This window comes from Mustela nigripes, chromosome 7 (genome assembly GCF_022355385.1).
Source record: "Mustela nigripes isolate SB6536 chromosome 7, MUSNIG.SB6536, whole genome shotgun sequence".
Lineage (NCBI taxonomy): Eukaryota > Metazoa > Chordata > Mammalia > Carnivora > Mustelidae > Mustela > Mustela nigripes.
This window is the reverse complement of record NC_081563.1, coordinates 117,500,182-117,517,580: the sequence shown is the minus strand read 5'-3', so window position 1 is coordinate 117,517,580 and position 17,399 is coordinate 117,500,182. Positions and strand designations below refer to the sequence as shown.

At 35.5% G+C, this 17,399-nt stretch overlaps 1 protein-coding gene across 2 annotated transcripts in view; it reads left to right on the top strand.

Annotated features, from left to right (window-relative positions):
• Positions 1-17,399, top strand: part of LOC132021867 (ubiquinol-cytochrome-c reductase complex assembly factor 1) — a 97,810-nt gene that overhangs the window by 17,054 nt on the left and 63,357 nt on the right. For both annotated transcript variants that reach the window (XM_059406870.1, XM_059406868.1), the window contains exons 3-5: positions 6,286-6,381; positions 7,881-7,988; positions 14,701-14,773. In XM_059406870.1, coding sequence (XP_059262853.1) covers positions 6,286-6,381; positions 7,881-7,988; positions 14,701-14,773 — 277 coding nt within the window. The remainder of the gene's footprint in view (positions 1-6,285; positions 6,382-7,880; positions 7,989-14,700; positions 14,774-17,399) is intronic.

The following is a 17,399-nucleotide window of genomic DNA, read 5'->3' as shown; positions in this document are numbered from 1 at the left end:
ATAATATCAAATGATCTCTAAGGTAATGTCCAATGCTGTAATCCTGTTAATATTTTCAAAAAGTTAGGGACATTATATTCTTATCTCTGTCATGCTTTGATGAGTCTACTTAAAAAACATTTTTTTAGGGGGGACTGGGTGTAGGTTAAGAGTCTGCCTTTGGTACAGGTTGTTATCCTGGGGTCCTAGGATTGAGCCCTGAGTTGGGCTCCCTCCTTCTCTTCTCTCTCTGCCTCTGCCCCCCACTCACGTTCTCACTCACTTTGCTCTCTCTCTCTCCCCAGTAAATAAATAAATCTTAAAAAAAAAAAAAAACCATAAAAAATCTTTTCTAAAATTTGAAATAAATTTACAGAAAAGTTGCAAAGATAGTATGCTTATATTCCCTTCGCCTAGCTTTCTCTAATGTTAGTATCTCCTGTAACAATCGTGCACTTATTGAAACTAGGAAATTAACATTGATATTATACTATCAACTAATCTGTGTAACTTTTACCAGTCTTTTTTCCACTAATGTCCTTTCTTTGGTTCTTTAATTTCAGTTTGTCTAATATTTTCTTGTAATTAGGTTATACATTTTTGGCAAAAGTGATGTTCCCTTCTCAGTGCATGATTACAGGGGATATATGATGCCAATATGTCTTGTTACTGATGATGCTAACTTTGATCACTTGATTATTTAATTGGTGTCTGTCAGGTTTCCCTACTATGAAGTTACTATTTTCCCCTTCATAATTAATAAGTACCTTGTGAGAAGATATGAGGCTATGCAGATACCCTGTTTCTCAGCATACTTGTCTTCACTACTTTTAACATCTATCAGTGTTTCTTTTTGTAAGATATATAATATCAATTAATTAATTATTTTAAAAGTTGTGGTTCAAAAAACACATAGCATTAAATTTACTGTGTTAACCATTTTTAAGGATATACTTTAGTGTAGTGTAAAGTATATTCACATTGTTGTATGATGGATCTCTAGAACTTTTTCATCTTGCTAAACTGTAATTCTATACCCATTAAACACTAATTCATCCCACCCCACCCTTGGCAACCACATTTGTACTTTCTGTTTATGATTTAGACTATTTTGGATATATGTTTAAGTGGAATCATATAGTATTTGTCCTTTTGTGACTTAATGTTGCTTAGTATAATGTTCTTTTTAAGGTTTTACTTTATTTTTTTTTAAATTTATTTGACAGAGAGAGATCACAAGGAGGCAGAGAGGCAGGCAGAGAGAGCAGGGGAAGCAGACTCCCCACTGAGCAGAGAGCCCAATGTGGGGCTCGATCCCAGGACCCTGGGATCATGACCCAAGCCGAAGGCAGAGGCTCAATCCACTGAGCCACCCAGGTGCCCCGCTTAGTATAATGTTCTTAAGGTTCATCCGTGTTGCAGCATGTGACAGGATTTCACTTTATAAAGGTTGCATAATTTTCCATTATATGTATATACCACATTTGCTTTATCCATTTTGATGGGACATTTGGGTTGCTTCCACATCTTGGCTACTGTGACTAATGCTACACTGATGTAGTGTGCAAATATCTCTTCAGGGTCCTGCTTTGGATTCTTTGGGATGTATACTCAGAAGTGAGATTACTGCTTTATGTGGTAATTCTGTTTATGGTTCTTGACTGCTGTAATCGTTCCTGTGATGTTCGTGTAATGGTGATTTTCTGTTTCCATCATGATTACTATATTTATTGTTTGGAATTCTACTGTTTAAGGAAGAGCTGTTACTTCTCTATTTATTTATTCAGTTATTTATATCAGTATGATCTCATGGATGTTTATTTCCCTCTGAGTTGTAATTTGTCTCGCTTATTATTATTTTTGTTTATCAAATTGTCCAGGTTTGGCTCTTAGGGACTCCATCTTTTCTGTGAGCTTTCATCATTTTTGAACATTCTTTATTTCCTAGCACAAGATGTTTCAAGTTCATGTTGTATTTTCTTTGCTTTAGCCCTGGATTCAGCAATTTCTTTAAGGAGCCCTGGTTCCTTTAACTGGAGAATAGTATTTGGAATGTTTGGAAACTCAGAGATTTGTGCTCAGTGCACAGAGCATGTGTCATTGACCTCTACTTAGGTTTTTTTTTTTTTTTTTTTAAAGATTTTATTTATTTATTTGCCAGAGAGAGAAATCACAAGTAGATGGAGAGGCAGGCAGAGAGAGAGAGAGGGAAGCAGGCTCCCTGCTGAGCAGAGAGCCCGATGTGGGACTCGATCCCAGGACCCTGAGATCATGACCTGAGCCGAAGGCAGCGGCTTAACCCACTGAGCCACCCAGGCGCCCTCTACTTAGGTTTTTGAAAGCAGCTTGATACAGGGGAAGGAAGATAGCTCTGAATATATGTCTAATCCTTTAATGAATTTTTCTTCTTTGGACCTTATTGTCCTTATTTCTAAAGTGGGAGAAAATTGTATCAACTTTGCAAAGTTGTGAGATAATTTGAGTAAAAAACATCAAGCATATAGGTGTGAGGCATATAGGAGATCTTCAGTAAATTGTAATTGCTGTTTTTGTTGCTATATGTATGTTGATGCTACTTGGGTAAATTTTATCCTCACTATATAAATTGAAACTTAAAAAAAAAATTGTCCTAAACTACCTCAAGTTGCAAGCTTTCCCTGGGTCTTAGTTTTCTCGTCTGTGAAATGAAAAGGTTGGACTTAGATCTTTGAGATTTCTTCCAGCTCAAGTGTTGTTATTCTGAGTTACTCCTTAGTTCTTCAGTTGCTTTTTCTCCAAGCTAAACAACCTCAATTCATTTTAACCTTTCCACTAGGACCTTTTATTCATCTCTTTGATCATTCCTGTGGTTCTTTTCTGGATCTTCTCCAGATCGTCCTTCTATTAAAAAAAAAAAAAAAAAAAAACACCTAAGTTTTATTGAGTGCCAACTCCATGCCCAGAATGATATTGAGCAATGGGACAGTATAAGAGGGACCGTTCGCTGGTAGAGCTTACAGTTTTGCTAAAGGGACCAGTTACGCATACCATGGTAGTCCAGAATTGCTGGAGTCCTTCCTTCCTTTCCTTTTTTTCCCCTCCTTTCTCTTCCGTCCCTCAGACCGTCCCTTCCTTCCTTCCTCCCTCTTTCAGGTCAGGAAGGTCTCTTTACTTTCAGAACCTTCCTGAAAGGGGGGAAAAAAAAAGGTAAAATCTTACATTTATTTTAATAAGGACTGCCTGTTTAAGAGTTTATCATTGGAGTTGTCTGGAACAGGTTCTGTTTCTTGTGTAGTGAGTCTTTCTGTTCTCCATAAGACTATGAGCTGCTTGAGGATAGGGATTGTTTGTATCCTAAAACCTCACACAAAGACTAGCATATTGTGGGCATTTAATTAAGGTTGGGTGAATGAAGAATGTATACATAGCATAGATAAAGACAAGAAGGAAATAATAAATAACCATGTAAATGGTTGGGTTTGTTCATTCAACAAATATTTGAATGTTTCCCATATCCAACACCCTGTATTTCATTCTGGTAATATGTCTAGTTTCTACCCTCATGGATCTTTTCCGTAGTGGTGATAGGAAATAAGCAGGTTTTAGAGGTACATACTTGTACATTATAATGAGTACTATGAATGAAATGAACAGGCTACTGCTAGAATAGAGAATGATGGGATTATAAGAAACTATTTTAGATAAAATGGTCAGAGAAGTCCTCTTTGAAAAAGTGACATTTGAGTATTTCAGGGTATTTTTTTTTTCTTTAACAAGAAGTTGTTTATTGGTATTTTTTCAGATTAAAGAAAGGAAAAATTGATGTCTTTAAAGGTCAAGGGAATCTTTTTTGGGGGGCAAGAACAACAAATTGTAAATGTGTGTATTTATAAATATGTGTAGGTATGCGGAAATTAGGTGTTGTTCTTGGTACTAATACTTAGGTACTTCAGTAGTTCAAGTAGTGTTAAATGTTAGCTCATGAATAATGGTTAGAACAGAAATAGAGCAGTTGGTGAGACAGTCACACAGGAATCCACTGCTTACTCCTAGAGCTATGGGAGAAGAGAAGGATCATGTAATCTAGTTAAAGAGAATTTGCCCCAAAGCCCAGCTAGTTGAAATTGTTGTCAGTTTTTTTTTTTTAATATTTTATTTACTTATTTATTTGACAGAGAGAAATCACAAGTAGACGGAGAGGCAGACAGAGAGAGACAGAGGGAAGCAGGCTCCACGCTGAGCAGAGAGCCCGATGCGGGACTCGATCCCAGCACCCTGAGATCATGACCTGAGCCGAAGGCAGCGGCTTAAACCACTGAGCCACCCAGGCGCCCCATGTTGTCAGTTGTTTTTTGAACCTGTTTGAGTGCTTTGTGTTCTAGATAAACTATTATATTGGTGTATGTAATGTAATGGGAGGTGTTCTGTGATTGTTCTGTTTTATAAAGCCTGCTTAATACCTATGAATTAAAAGCACAAGTGTCCTTGGGACTGACTGGGAAAATCCTAATATTTTAATATCCTTATTTGAAAAGAAAAGTACATAATAACTCAATTAGAAATTCTGTTTTTCCCTCATTAGAATTAAAGAAAAAATCATTTCATTTCATGTTTTCCCTCTTTCCTTGGAATAAACCACTTCTGCTTCCTCACCCTTGTTTTGGTAAAGGTAATAAAACATTACTGAGAATTTGGAAACTGTTCCTAAATTCATCCATAATTCTATTAACTTAACAAAGTTACTCTTTAATTTCTATATGTTTCTTTCTAGAGATGCCCATATACATTCATGTGTATAATCTTATACATATAAGTGTTTTCATGTTGCTAGCAATAATGAGCTTTAATGTAAACTCTGGACTTTGAGTGATAACGATGTGTCAGGGTAGGTTCATCTGTCATAAGAAATGTCCTGTGTTGCTGGGGGATGCTGGTAGTGGAGGATGTGAGTATATGAAGAAGGGGTTTATGGGAGTTCTCTGTACTTCTGCTCAGTGTTGCTGTGAACCTAAAAATGTTTTAGAACATAAAGTGTATTTAACAAATCTCAATGATTACCTGATTTTCTATTGAGTGACTTTACTGTAATTTAATTAACCATCTTATTGGACTCCCCCTCTTCCCCCACCAAGTTTTCACTCTTGTGAATAATGCTACACTGAGGCTCTCTTACATGAAGCTTTTTCCCCTTGGGAATTTATTTTCAAAACTGCATTTATTGGTCTTGATTTTATTTCCAACCTAATAGCGTTAATGGTGACTATTAAAGAAGACAATATATGTTAAGGCACTTAGCATTGTACCTGGCATATGATAATTGTAAATAGTGGCTATTTTATTGCCCAAGTGCATTCAAGTGCAATGAGAACATAAAAGGAAAGCAGTTCTGATCTGAACAACAATGATGTTGGTGATGATGGAAGCTTCTATTTATTGAGTATTTTGTGAAAGGTACTTTACATGTGTTATCTTCTTCAGTCCTCCCTACAACTGAGATTCAGTAAGTCGCTCATGGCCACCCAGCTTATACATGGCAGAAGCAGGCTTTATTTATTTATTTTTTAAAAAGATTTTATTTATTTATTTGAAAGAGAGAGAATGAGAAGGGAAAGGGTCAGAGGGAGAAGCAGACTCCCCGCCTAGCAGGCAGCCTGATAAGGGACTTGATCCAGGGATTTCAGGATTATGACCTGAGCCGAAAGCAGTCGCTTAACCAACTGAGCCACCCAGGCGCCCCAGAAGCAGGCTTTAAATTTAAAATTGACTGTTAAGGGGCACCTGGGTGGCTTGGTGGGTTGGGCCTCTGCCTTCGGCTCGGGTTATGATCTCAGGGTCCTGGAATTGAGTCCTGCGTCGGGGGGTGAGGGGGAGGTCTCTCCTCCACGGGGAGCCTGCTTCCTCTCTCTCTCTCCCTGCCTCTCTGCCTACTTGTGATCTGTCAAATAAATAAATTTTAAAAATCTGTTTAAAAAAAAATATTGACTGTTAAGAGTCTTTTCCCCCCCATCTACCACACTGCTGCCAATGTTTAGGTAGGTCTTTATTACAATTCTAGTTCCTAGAGTTGCCCCAGATTTATTTAGTTCCAGGTTTCCAGGGCCAAATCCTTTTATTTATTCAGGTATCCAACAGATGTTTATTGAGTACCTACTGCATACCAGACACAATCTTAGGTGCCCATCTCGGATTCTTTTCGTGATCAGATCACCAGGACCTAGGTTGGAAGGATTCTATGATCTTTACTTTGAAGCAACTCTTCTCAGAGTAACCATCCAAGTGAATGCTCTCTGTTGCTTACATCTATTTTTTTTTTTTTAAATCTCCCAGTGGCCTCAAATGAGCCAGTCCCTGGAATGTGGTGGATCAGAACAGATTCCTGGGATAGATGTTCAGTGGAGTAGGAAGTATCACACCACAAATAAGGTGAGAATTATTAGTATTTTCTACATTTATAGACTGCTTTCACACAGGTATTCTTATTTGAACTTTAGCAGAATTTTTAGCTGGATGAGGCAAGGAATTTTATTGAATACAGAAGGTGAGTCACATGGAAATGAAGTGACCTGCCCAAGGTCACAAGGATAAGTGACAGACCAACAGAATATTTGAACCTAAGGCTTTTGATCCTGTATCCTGTATTTCTTCTGTTGTACTTTCTTGCTTGGAAAACACTGTAGAGAAAAAGTTGTTACAGATTTTTCATATGTTAAAAGTAAAAGTAAATACTTTTATATGTTAAAACATACGTTATCTGTTTAAAGTATTTAACTTGGAGAATTTCTTATAGCCTGCCTTCATGTAGAGAGCTTAGCATTAGAATAGGTTTTTCTGGGGTGCCTGGGTGGCTCAGTGGGTTAAAGACTCTGCCTTCAGCTCGGGTTATGATCCTGGGGCCCTGGGATAGAGCCCCACATTGAGCTCTCTGCTCAGCGGGGTGCCTGCTTCCCCCCCACCTCTCTGCCTACTTGTGATCTCTGTCTGTCAAATAAAAACATAAAATCTTAAAAAAAAAAAAAAAGAATAGGTTTTTCTTGGAGTTTATTTGCAAACTACAAGACTCATAAAATATGGTATACTAAAAATACAAGTTTAGGAACATTTATTCACTGCTTGCTTTGGTTGGTTATGATTCTGAATGACTTTTGACTGCTTTCAGACAGTAATCTTCTTTCCTTTTCCTGTTATTTTAAAACAGAACATGCTTCTCAGATTTCTTCTCTGGGAGATAAAGGCCAAGATTTCCTTTAAAAAGTACTCTTTTCCATAGAAGTTTTATTCTCATAGCCCACATCTGTCATTTACTAGACATGGGTCCATAGGTGTATAGTCAGTGAGGTGGCTCTGAAATTTGAAGGACACCTATTAGAGTTCCAGATGTGTTTGTACTGAGTGATAAGATGCCCGGAAAAAGAAGAATTAAAAATTCTAGGTGGAAAAAAAAAATCTAAGCAATAAAAAATACCCTTATATCTAATAAGAAACAAAAGCATTATTTTTTGGATAATTATTTTGGGGGGCACCTTTGTGGTACAGTCTGTTAAGTGTTTGACTCTTGGTTTTGGCTCAGGTTGTGATCCTCAGGGTGGTGAGATCGAGCCCCACATCAGTGCTCAGCAAGGAGTCTGCTTAAGACTTTCCCTTTGGGGGCACTTGGGTGGCTCAGTTTGTTAAGCATCTGTCTTTGGTTCAGGTCATGATTCTAGGGTTCTGGGATTGAGCCCTGCATGGGGCTCCTTGCTCAGTGGGGAGTCTGCTTCTCCCTCTTCCTCTGCTCTGCCCCTCCCCCTGCTCATGCTCTCGCTCTCAAAAACAAAACAAAACAACAAAAAATACTTTTCTTCCTCTCCCCTCAAAATAGATAAATCTTAAATTTTTTTTTTTTTTTTGTAACTAATTTTGTCCCTTTCTTTTTGATGAAATAGCTTTCTACTACCAAGGATTCCCCACAGCCTGTTGAGGAGAAGGTCGGTGCCTTCACAAAGATAATAGAAGCTATGGGATTTACAGGACCTTTGAAATACAGTAAATGGGTAAATTCTTTTTAAATTCTTCTCATTTTCTTTTTGGGCTTTATGCCTTCTGCTCCTTATAGATTTTTTTTTTTTTTAAAGCTTCTGCTTTGCTTTTGTGAAATTCATGCATTATTTTGAGAGCTTCAGAATGTGTTGTGTCCCCCCCACCCCATTCCGAGTCAGATCTATGTAATGTGTGGGTCTGGAGTATTCTCTCTGTTCCCTTAACCTGATTCCATAAAAGTATTTCAGTAAAAGCTAAGCCAATAAAACTGGGCTTTCCAGGTTCTTGCTATGTGATATGCCATACAAATGAGTTCTAATGAAGTGGATGGGCAAAATGTTCTGATGGATAGCATTCCTAAGGAAATACTACTCCCTGATGAATCCATATTCATAAGTGATTTTTTTTCACTAGGTCATTGTAGTGACTTCTGTTAAAATTTTACTAATCATTTTTAAATTTATCAATTTTAAGATTTATTACAATTCTTACGATGGAGGGAGATTTGCTAGCTATGTCATTCCTAGTCAAGTCTTGGCCTAGCATGTTATTTGCTTTATAGTTGTTGCTATAAATGAATGAATGTCTTCTGTGCATCAGGTACGTATTGCCCCTGGGTTTTATAAGTGCCTCTAACCAATTAAAGTAATAAAATATTAGCCCAGTGTGTCTCCTGGTGCTAGCGTTTCTCTAACTTTATAGCAGAAGTGCCTTTTAATGTTTTTCAAGGTTGCTAGAATGTTGGATAAGACTAATCAGTCATATGTTATATAGCCATCAAAACAAGTCAACACAAAGCAGTAGGGAGGACTTTTCTAGAAAACTTTGTAGCTTTGCTGCAAATGATCAAATAATTCCAATTATGCCATTTTAACAGGATGGATTAAAATTAGAATTTCAGTTTTGTTGCAGACTTTACTTGTAGTTTCTCTTTGCAATGTCTGGTTCTCTTCCTAACAATTCTCACTGCAGTAAGTGTAGGCTTCTCTCTATAATCTCTTTTTTACATAAATTCTGAAAAGCTAATGGTGATTCCACAAACATTTTGTTTTTAAGGGGCTTTAGAAAGTATGGAAGATAACACATACACAGGTAATGATGTTCTTGAGACTAAGATTATAAAGTGCCTTCTTAATTGTCAGTGAAATATTAGTTATATTCATCAAAGTTATCTTTTTTACATCTTAATCTTTTGGCAAATGATAATCTGATATATTTGGTAATGTTTTTAACAAGAATCCTTTTTCTTATAGAAGAAGGTTTGTGATTATGGCATTTAAAACTTAAAATACGTGTTTGAAAGTTAGAAATTAAGAGAAATGAGAAATGAGAGCAGAAAGAAAAAAAGGGAAAAATTTACTGTTTTATTCATTTCTTGAGGTTGAGTTCCACTTTGTTGCTACCATTGCTTTGTCTAGTCTGTTTTTTTATGATTCCAGAGGGAAAGTTGGCTACCATTTGGAGGATTACTAAATCATCAGGAAAATTTCTTCACTGTTGTAGTTTAAGTTAGCCTTTGATTTTTCTTGGTTCCTTTGCGACCTCAACTAAGTACTTAATATTTGCGTTTTAAAAGGCTTTATGATGTGCAGTGTCTACTTTTGTAACCTTTATCTTTAAATTTCTGACATCAAAACATCAAACATGACATTCTAGTATGATTTCGGTGGGAAACATAGGTATAACTTTACTTCTGGAAAGACTACAAGCCCTGGGTGCCTGGGGGGCTCAGTTGGTTAAGTGTCTGCCTTTGGCTTGGGTCATGATCCAGGGGTCCTGGGATTGAGTCCCGCATTGGGCTCTCTGCTCAGTGGAGAGTCTCCTCTCCCTCTGCTGCCTGCTCTCTCTTCCTCTCTCTTTTAAATAAATAAATAGAAAGAAAGAAAGAAAGATATATTGATTGCAAGCCCTTTTCGGTAAATTTGACTTAGATATCTGATGAGGCTCTTGGATTGTACTGGAAAGATCTTTAAGTTTTGCGTTTTTACATGTCTTTCCTTAGGGAGTAAAATATGTGCTTGACATCAGCAGTATCAACCATCTTTCCCCCATTTTTTTCTGTAACATTTTCATATGTAGTTTAATTTTTCTTTTAGATTCATATTTAGGAATTTAAATGTAGCTTTTCCTTACCTGTTTGTCTTGAAATAACCAGTCTTTTCCATTATCTTTATGTAGCAATATCAGGCAAGACAAGGACATTTCCCATGTTCAATTGCATGTCAAATAGGCAGTTTCCAGATTAGCATAAAGCCAAGAATTGATTTCTGTTCTGAAGGACACTGACAAACTGGAATGCATTCAGAGTGGGCAGTGGAGGGTGCCTGGGTTGCTTAGTGGGTTGGGGCCCCTCTGCCTTCGGCTCAGGTCATGATCCTGGGGTCCTGGGATTGAGCCCCGCATCCGGCTCTCTGCTCAGCGGGGAGCCTGCTTCCTCCTCTCTCTCTGCCTACTTGTGATTTCTGTCAAATAAATAGATAAAATCTTTAAAAAAAGAAAAAAAAAGTGGGCAGTGAGCCTTGTGAAGGGTTTAGGAACCGTGTTGAATGAACAGTGGTTGAAGGAAATAGGGATGCCTACCCTGGGAAAGAGAAGACATGATGGTTCTTCTCAAGTATTTGTCAAAAAAAAAAAAAAAAAAAGAAAAAAGAAAAGAAAAGACTTAATCTAAGTAAGGTATTCCACTGGGCAGTGGACTTTTCATGAATGTTACATGAAGCATATTTACATTCAATGAAACAAAAGTCTTAACAAGAACTGTCCTTCAGGGGGATAGGTAACCTCACGAGGTCATTGGACTTGTTTGAACAGTGGCCCAGATGGTTGACTGTGAATCAAGAATGCTGTAGAAGGAATTCCAGTACAGAATAGAAGGTTCAGATGACTTCAAAGCCCCTTCAACTCTCACACAGCTGTTAGTGCAGACCTTTTACTACATTCATTTTTCATCTTGTAAGATGGCACAAGATGCAGCAGTCAGTGGGAGAGCTGATTTTCATTTCTTAAAGCTGCCTGAGGTGCTTGTGTTTTCATCAGAGACACTGATGAAGTCTTCCAGAGTTAGAATGAAATAAACATGAAGTCTTTTGAGAACCAGAACAATTTGTATTGACTGGGTGGAATTTAGTGCACCTACTTCTTTAACTTATATTAATACATGAATCCTTGAAGAAATTCTTTCCCCAAGTTGTTATTTCCAGTCCCTCTGTGATGGTCTTAGGGGACTTGCTTTAGACATTTGTCCAGGAAAATGGCTCACCCAAGTATAAAGGCTTGGCTTCACTGCAGGAAAAGTGAGGAACTATAAAATGCTCCTGATTGCCACATTATGAGCAGTGTATAAATACACTGGCTGGTCTGGTGAGGTCTTCATTATTTGTAATGGATGCTTTCTTCATGAACATGTGGGGGAAAGCCTTCTTCAGGGAAGATTTGGGTCTTGGTGGCAAATCTGCCTTTCTTAGGTAGAATAATTAATGAACCTATAGGACTCTCTCTATGTGAGGATCTGGAGGAAACTGTGGAGTTAGGAAAAAAAAATCAAGAAACAGGCCATTAGGAATTTTACTTAAAGTTATGAATGTGTTGACATTTATATACCAGTACCCACATTTGACAAGTACTAATTTTTGCCAGATTTGCTTTAATTTTATTTTTTCCAAGATAAACTTTTACAGAAAGTAAACTAGCCCATTTTTCCTTTCTTCTCTTTCTCCACCAAGATAATTACTGTTCTAAAGTTGGTTTTTGTCATCCCCTTGTACATTTTTTTATCTTTTACCACTCATATATTATCCATAAACAACATATATAATATATTGTATTAATGAAAACTATATAAGCAGTCTCTCACTTTTCAACCTGTTTTTATTAGTCAACATTATGTCTTTGAGTGGAGATCTGATTTTTTTTTCATTTCAACTGCTGAATAGCTTCACACTGTATAATTAAACTACAGCTTAACTATTCCTCTACCAAATACAGTTGTTTTAACTCTTTCATAATGACAGTACCTTTTAAATTGTGCGGGAGTTTCTTGAGAGAGAGAGAGATGGAATTGCTGAGTACTAGTCTATGAGTATTTTTAACTGTATTAAATTATATTCATGACTTGTTTTATCAGTTTATATGTCCATCAGTTAGGGTTTAAAGGTCCAGAATCATTTCCAAAACTTGATACTGTCAGACTGTCTCACCAATTAGATGGTGTGATACAGTATTTTTTATTTAGTTTGCATTCCTCTGGTTACTAATAAAGTTGAGTGTCTTTTCCTATGTTTACAGGGGGAAAAAAATTGTCAATGTGTCTATAGTTGAGGGTAGGCTGTAAGCTTCATGAAAGCTGGAGTTTTTTACTTCATTGTTCGCTTCTTTCTTCCCGATGTCCAAATCCACATCAGGTACTGAGTTAGGTACTCAATATACTATTTGTTCACTGAAGTGAAGAGTTAAAAGATGTCCTTAACTCCCTACCTGAGGATAGAAGTAGGGCTGTCAAAGCCAAGCATTAGGATAATGATACTAGGATGTCATTAGTTTGATCATGGTACGGACCAGTACTCCACAAAATGTGTTCTGTGTCAGATACTTCTAAGAACTGCAGATGTTAACGAAGTTAAACAGGCTTCTTTTTTAGCCTGCTGATACGGTGAATTACACTGATTGATTGGTGAATGTTGAATCTGCTTTGCATTTCAGGAATAAATCCCATTTGGTTGTGATTTATTGTCCTTTTAAAATATTGCTGAATTTCATTTGTTAGTATTTTGTTAAGGATTTTTGCATCTAAATTCTTGAAGGCTATGGTTCTATAGTTTTATTTTCTTCTAATGACTTTGGTTTTGATATCAGGATAATATTGGCCTTATAGAAAGAGCTAAGAAGTGTTCTTCCCTCTTGTTTTCTGGAAGAGTTTATGTAGATTTCATAACATTTCTTCAGATGTTTGGTAGAAACATTGAGTGATGTTTAGTGATGCCATTGAGCATGGAGTTTTCTTTGGAGAGGCTTTTTTTTGTTGTTGCAAATCCCATTTCTTTAATAGATAATAGGACTATTCATGTTATTTATTCTAGGGAGTTTTGGTAGTTTGTGGTTTTTTCCAAGAAATTTGTCCATTTTCTCTAATAATCATATCTGTTGTCCTAAAGGTGTTCATAATAGTCCCTTATTATTTTATGAATATCTCTAGGATATATTGTGATAACTTCTCTGATTCTGGTAATTTTTATATTCTCTGTTTTTTCTTTATTCCTTGATCAGTTCTGTTAACATTTTATCAATTTTACTGATACTACTAATAAACTGGCTTTTGGTTCTTAGATTTTCTGTGCTATTTTTCTGTTTCTAATTTTATTGATCTCTGTTCTTTATTATATCATTCTTTCTGCTTGCTTTTAGGTTTAATTTGCTCTTTTTAGTGTCTTACCATAGATTTTGTTTAAATTGGCTTCGAATGCTTATTTATTCCCATGTAGATATATGTTTTTCAGTTGTTACATGTTTATTCTGTTTTCCCCATATGAACTTTACTCTGAAAGCCTTGAAAACATGACAGATCTCAAATTAGCAAAGAAAAAAATCTTAATTACAATTAGAGACATAATCCTTCTCTAATTTATTCTGGGTTCTTCTGCCCATTAGAGACACTGCTGTTCTGACCCTAGAGTGTTTTGAGAAATGAGCATGATACAGTGTTATAGTATTTTTTGGTGAATTTGAACCATAATAATATAGCTTTACTAAATTCTAGATTGTTTTTTCTTCAGTTGCTATTTCATTCTCAGTTTCTGCATTTTTTTAGTCTGCATATTTGAGTTTGTAATTATCATTTTAAGAAAAAATTAGCTGTTGTAAGACTTTTGTGGTTGGACTAATTTATTTAATTGTATCCTTTAGGAAATATTTTGAAAGTCCTTAGAAATACTTCCTTACTTTGGCACTGAGTTGGTCTTCAGACCTACAATTTAACTCTTAAAAGAATTTATTTTTCACTTTCAGATTTATTTTTATGGAGGCATAATGTACATATAGTAAAATATACAGATCTTAGGTATATAGTGAATAAATTAAAACCACCACTCAAATCAAGATTCTAAGAGAATTCTTAGTGCTTTGGGAAGTAGTAAAATTTTGATCCTTTTACTATATTTTGCATTCATTGAAAACCCTTAATGGTAAGCATAGCCTTCTCTTAATCAGCAAACTATAAAACTAGGGAAAATATAGAAAAAAATGACTCTTTCCCCAAGGTATAAAAAAGACTTATAGAATAGATAGTAGTGCTTCTGAAGTAAGGTTGAAGGATTGAGGGGGTTTTTGGTTTGTTAGTTTGATTTTGGTCATAGAATGGGTAGTTTTTTAATATAAGGGGTTTCAGATTATAAAGAGTTAATGTGAGTGATGCTGAATAGTGATTTAGAGGCTCAAATGTGATGAAGTAAGTTTGAATTAAGGAGAGATTTCATATAAATAAATATTGGAAAAATCTTTTTGACATTTTGATGCTAACTCATAAAATGTGAAAATTGTGTGAAGTCTGTGAATGGTTAGCTTTAAGAAAGAAATAATCTGTGTTGGTTTAGCTATTAAATTTGCCTAGAGACAGGTTTGGACTCATCCTCCTGGTTGAACAAATATAAGATGTTGTGACTATATCTGCTAGCACTGGAACATACTTGGTCATATCTTGAGTTTGATTTTATTTTATTTTATTTGTTTGTCTAGAAGATTAAGATTGCAGCCCTGCGCATGTATACTAGCTGTGTGGAGAAAACTGACTTCGAGGAATTCTTTCTAAGTAAGTTTACTGTTTTTGATAGTTCTGAAAAGGAAAATCAATCTACTTTTCATGGGGTGCCTGGTTGGCTCAGTCGGTGGAGCACGTGACTTTTGATCTTGGGGTTGTAAATTCGAGTCCCATGTTGGGTGTAGAGATTACTTAAAAATAAAATCTTAAAAAAAAAACAACCTATTTTTCGTTTTTATGACTGGGTCAGTTTTGAGTCACTATTGAAACAATTTTTCCTGTACAAAAGTGTGTAATAAAAGCTACTTATTTTTCTCTTTTAATAGAATAAACAAGGGCAAAAAAACCTATAAATAAGACATTTTAATAAGTTAGAGAAAAGAAGAAACCAAAAATTTGTCTAGTACTTTGACATTTTCCACACATGCATCTTTTTACGTATGAGTACTCATAGTAAACAAATCCTGTTCACATTCTGGATGTTGTACTTAGCATTTTGGGTGAAGTGAACTTTTTGCCAGTCATTCCTCTTTTATTTCTAGTTTTTAATTGTTTTGGTTGATGCCTAATGATTGTTTTCTTTCTGTTGAAGGATGATTGGGTCAAAGGTATATATATGTGTGTGTGTGTGTGTACACACACACACACATATATAATTTTATTATTTATAAATAAATAAATATTATTTATTATTTATATCCCATTGAAAGTAAATTGTTTTTCAGAGGGGTTTTGCTGGTTTAGATCATCACTGTCCATTGATTATAGTGGCATAGTATTCATTTTGATGCTGTCAACTGTTTAGTTACAAATAAAGTTAGTTAAGCAGGTACTTTTAAAGTAATTGAGAAAGTTGAAGCTGTTTCTAGTTCTACAGATTTTGGAAAGAAATGTGTGCTGTGCACATCTGTGGTTATAGCCATTATCCTGAAAGCCACAAACACTTGACTGTATATATTTGATAGTTTTCATGGAGAGCAAATATTTGTATAGAATTATGTTAATAATAAGGAAGATAACTAGATGCAGTTTGGATTATTTAATAACTCTTTTGGTTTTTAAAAACCAAATGCAAGTTCTTTTGGTGATTTTATAATTTCAGCAGATCAATATTATGTTAGAAACTTAAAATACATACCCTACTGAGTTGTAATCCTGATTTAGTGTCTACCTTCTGTTTCTTATTTACTCATAGGGACAAAAGTAAACTTTCTTGCTTCTTTTTAATCTCTAAAAAAATTCTTATTTAGGAGAAATTAGTCTAAAAGGAGAAAATATTCTCTATCTATTTGATGAAGAAACTATTAATATTTGAAGCTGGATTTTTCCTAAGTGATTTCTGGAATCCATCTCCCCAAGTATTTTTCATCAGATCTTTTTAAAAGTTCATCCTCAGATATCTGTTTAATATTTGATTTTATAAATAACTAATAACTAATAAATTTATAATTATTTTGAAATGATGTTTACTAGTTATCTTTGTCTTAGCCAGTCCTCATTATTGAAGATCCTTGAGTTAATATTCTAAATTGAATACTGAGATTATTATTGTATGTTTAAGGTAACATATCATGTTTCAATTTATGATTTGTTGTTAACTACTAATAAAAATAAAAGTTTATACAAATTATTACCATTACATGCTAATCACATTTACATGGTGTGCTTTTACAATGGGCTCATTTAGGAGTTATAAAACCTTGTAGGATAGGAAGGACTTGTATTGTTTTCATTTTTATGTTCTTTTCAGAAGCAGTTGTAACTTAAAGGCGAAGTGATTTCCCAAAGTTGCTTATGATCCTATGTTGTCTGGCTTAAAGGCCAGAAATTTTTCCACTATAATATATGACCTGTGAAAGAATGTAATTGCAAATTAGAAATTGTAATTCATTTTAATATATTTATATGTTATTGTTTTTAAATAAGAACTATTCCTAGGAGATATTCTATTAGTATTATTAACTGCTGTTTACATATATTAGAGTATGTTCACCTCAATAAACTTTGTTCTAGCTTTGCCCTTTGAAGTTGTTACCTGGAGAGGCAGCACATTTTGGTGATACCACTCTTGCTTATGGTTTTTTAAGACCTAGTTTAAGAATTGCCTTTTAGGGGCACTTGGATGGCTCAGTGGGTTAAGCCTCTGCCTTTCCATCAGGTCGTGATCTCAGGGACCTGGGATCCAGCCCCGCATTAGGCTCTCTGCTCAGCGGGGAGCCTGCTTCCCCCCCACCACCACCCTCGCCTGCCTCTCTGCCTATTTGTGTTCTCTCTCTCTCTGTCAAATAAATAAATAAAATCTTAAAAAAAAAAAAAAAAAGTATTGGCTTTTAGACTTACAGCTTATTCATTTGTATTAATGCTCCAGTGTGGTCCATCTTTGTTGTGTTGTTGGGTAGATTAACTTTTAAAATGAAACCAAAGTGGTTCTGAACTGTGGCTAGGAATAAAAAATGGAGCCAATCTGAAAAATATGATTTGGAGGCAGATAAATATCTATGAAGCAATGAGACTTGCATCTTCTAAAGAAAGGTTCTAAAGAGTAGGCCAGGCAGGTTTGGGATAAAAGAAGAGAATATATATATATATATATATATATATAGAGAGAGAGAGAGAGAGAGAGAGAGAGAAGGCCAGGCAGGTTTGGGATAAAAGAAGAGAATATATATATATATAT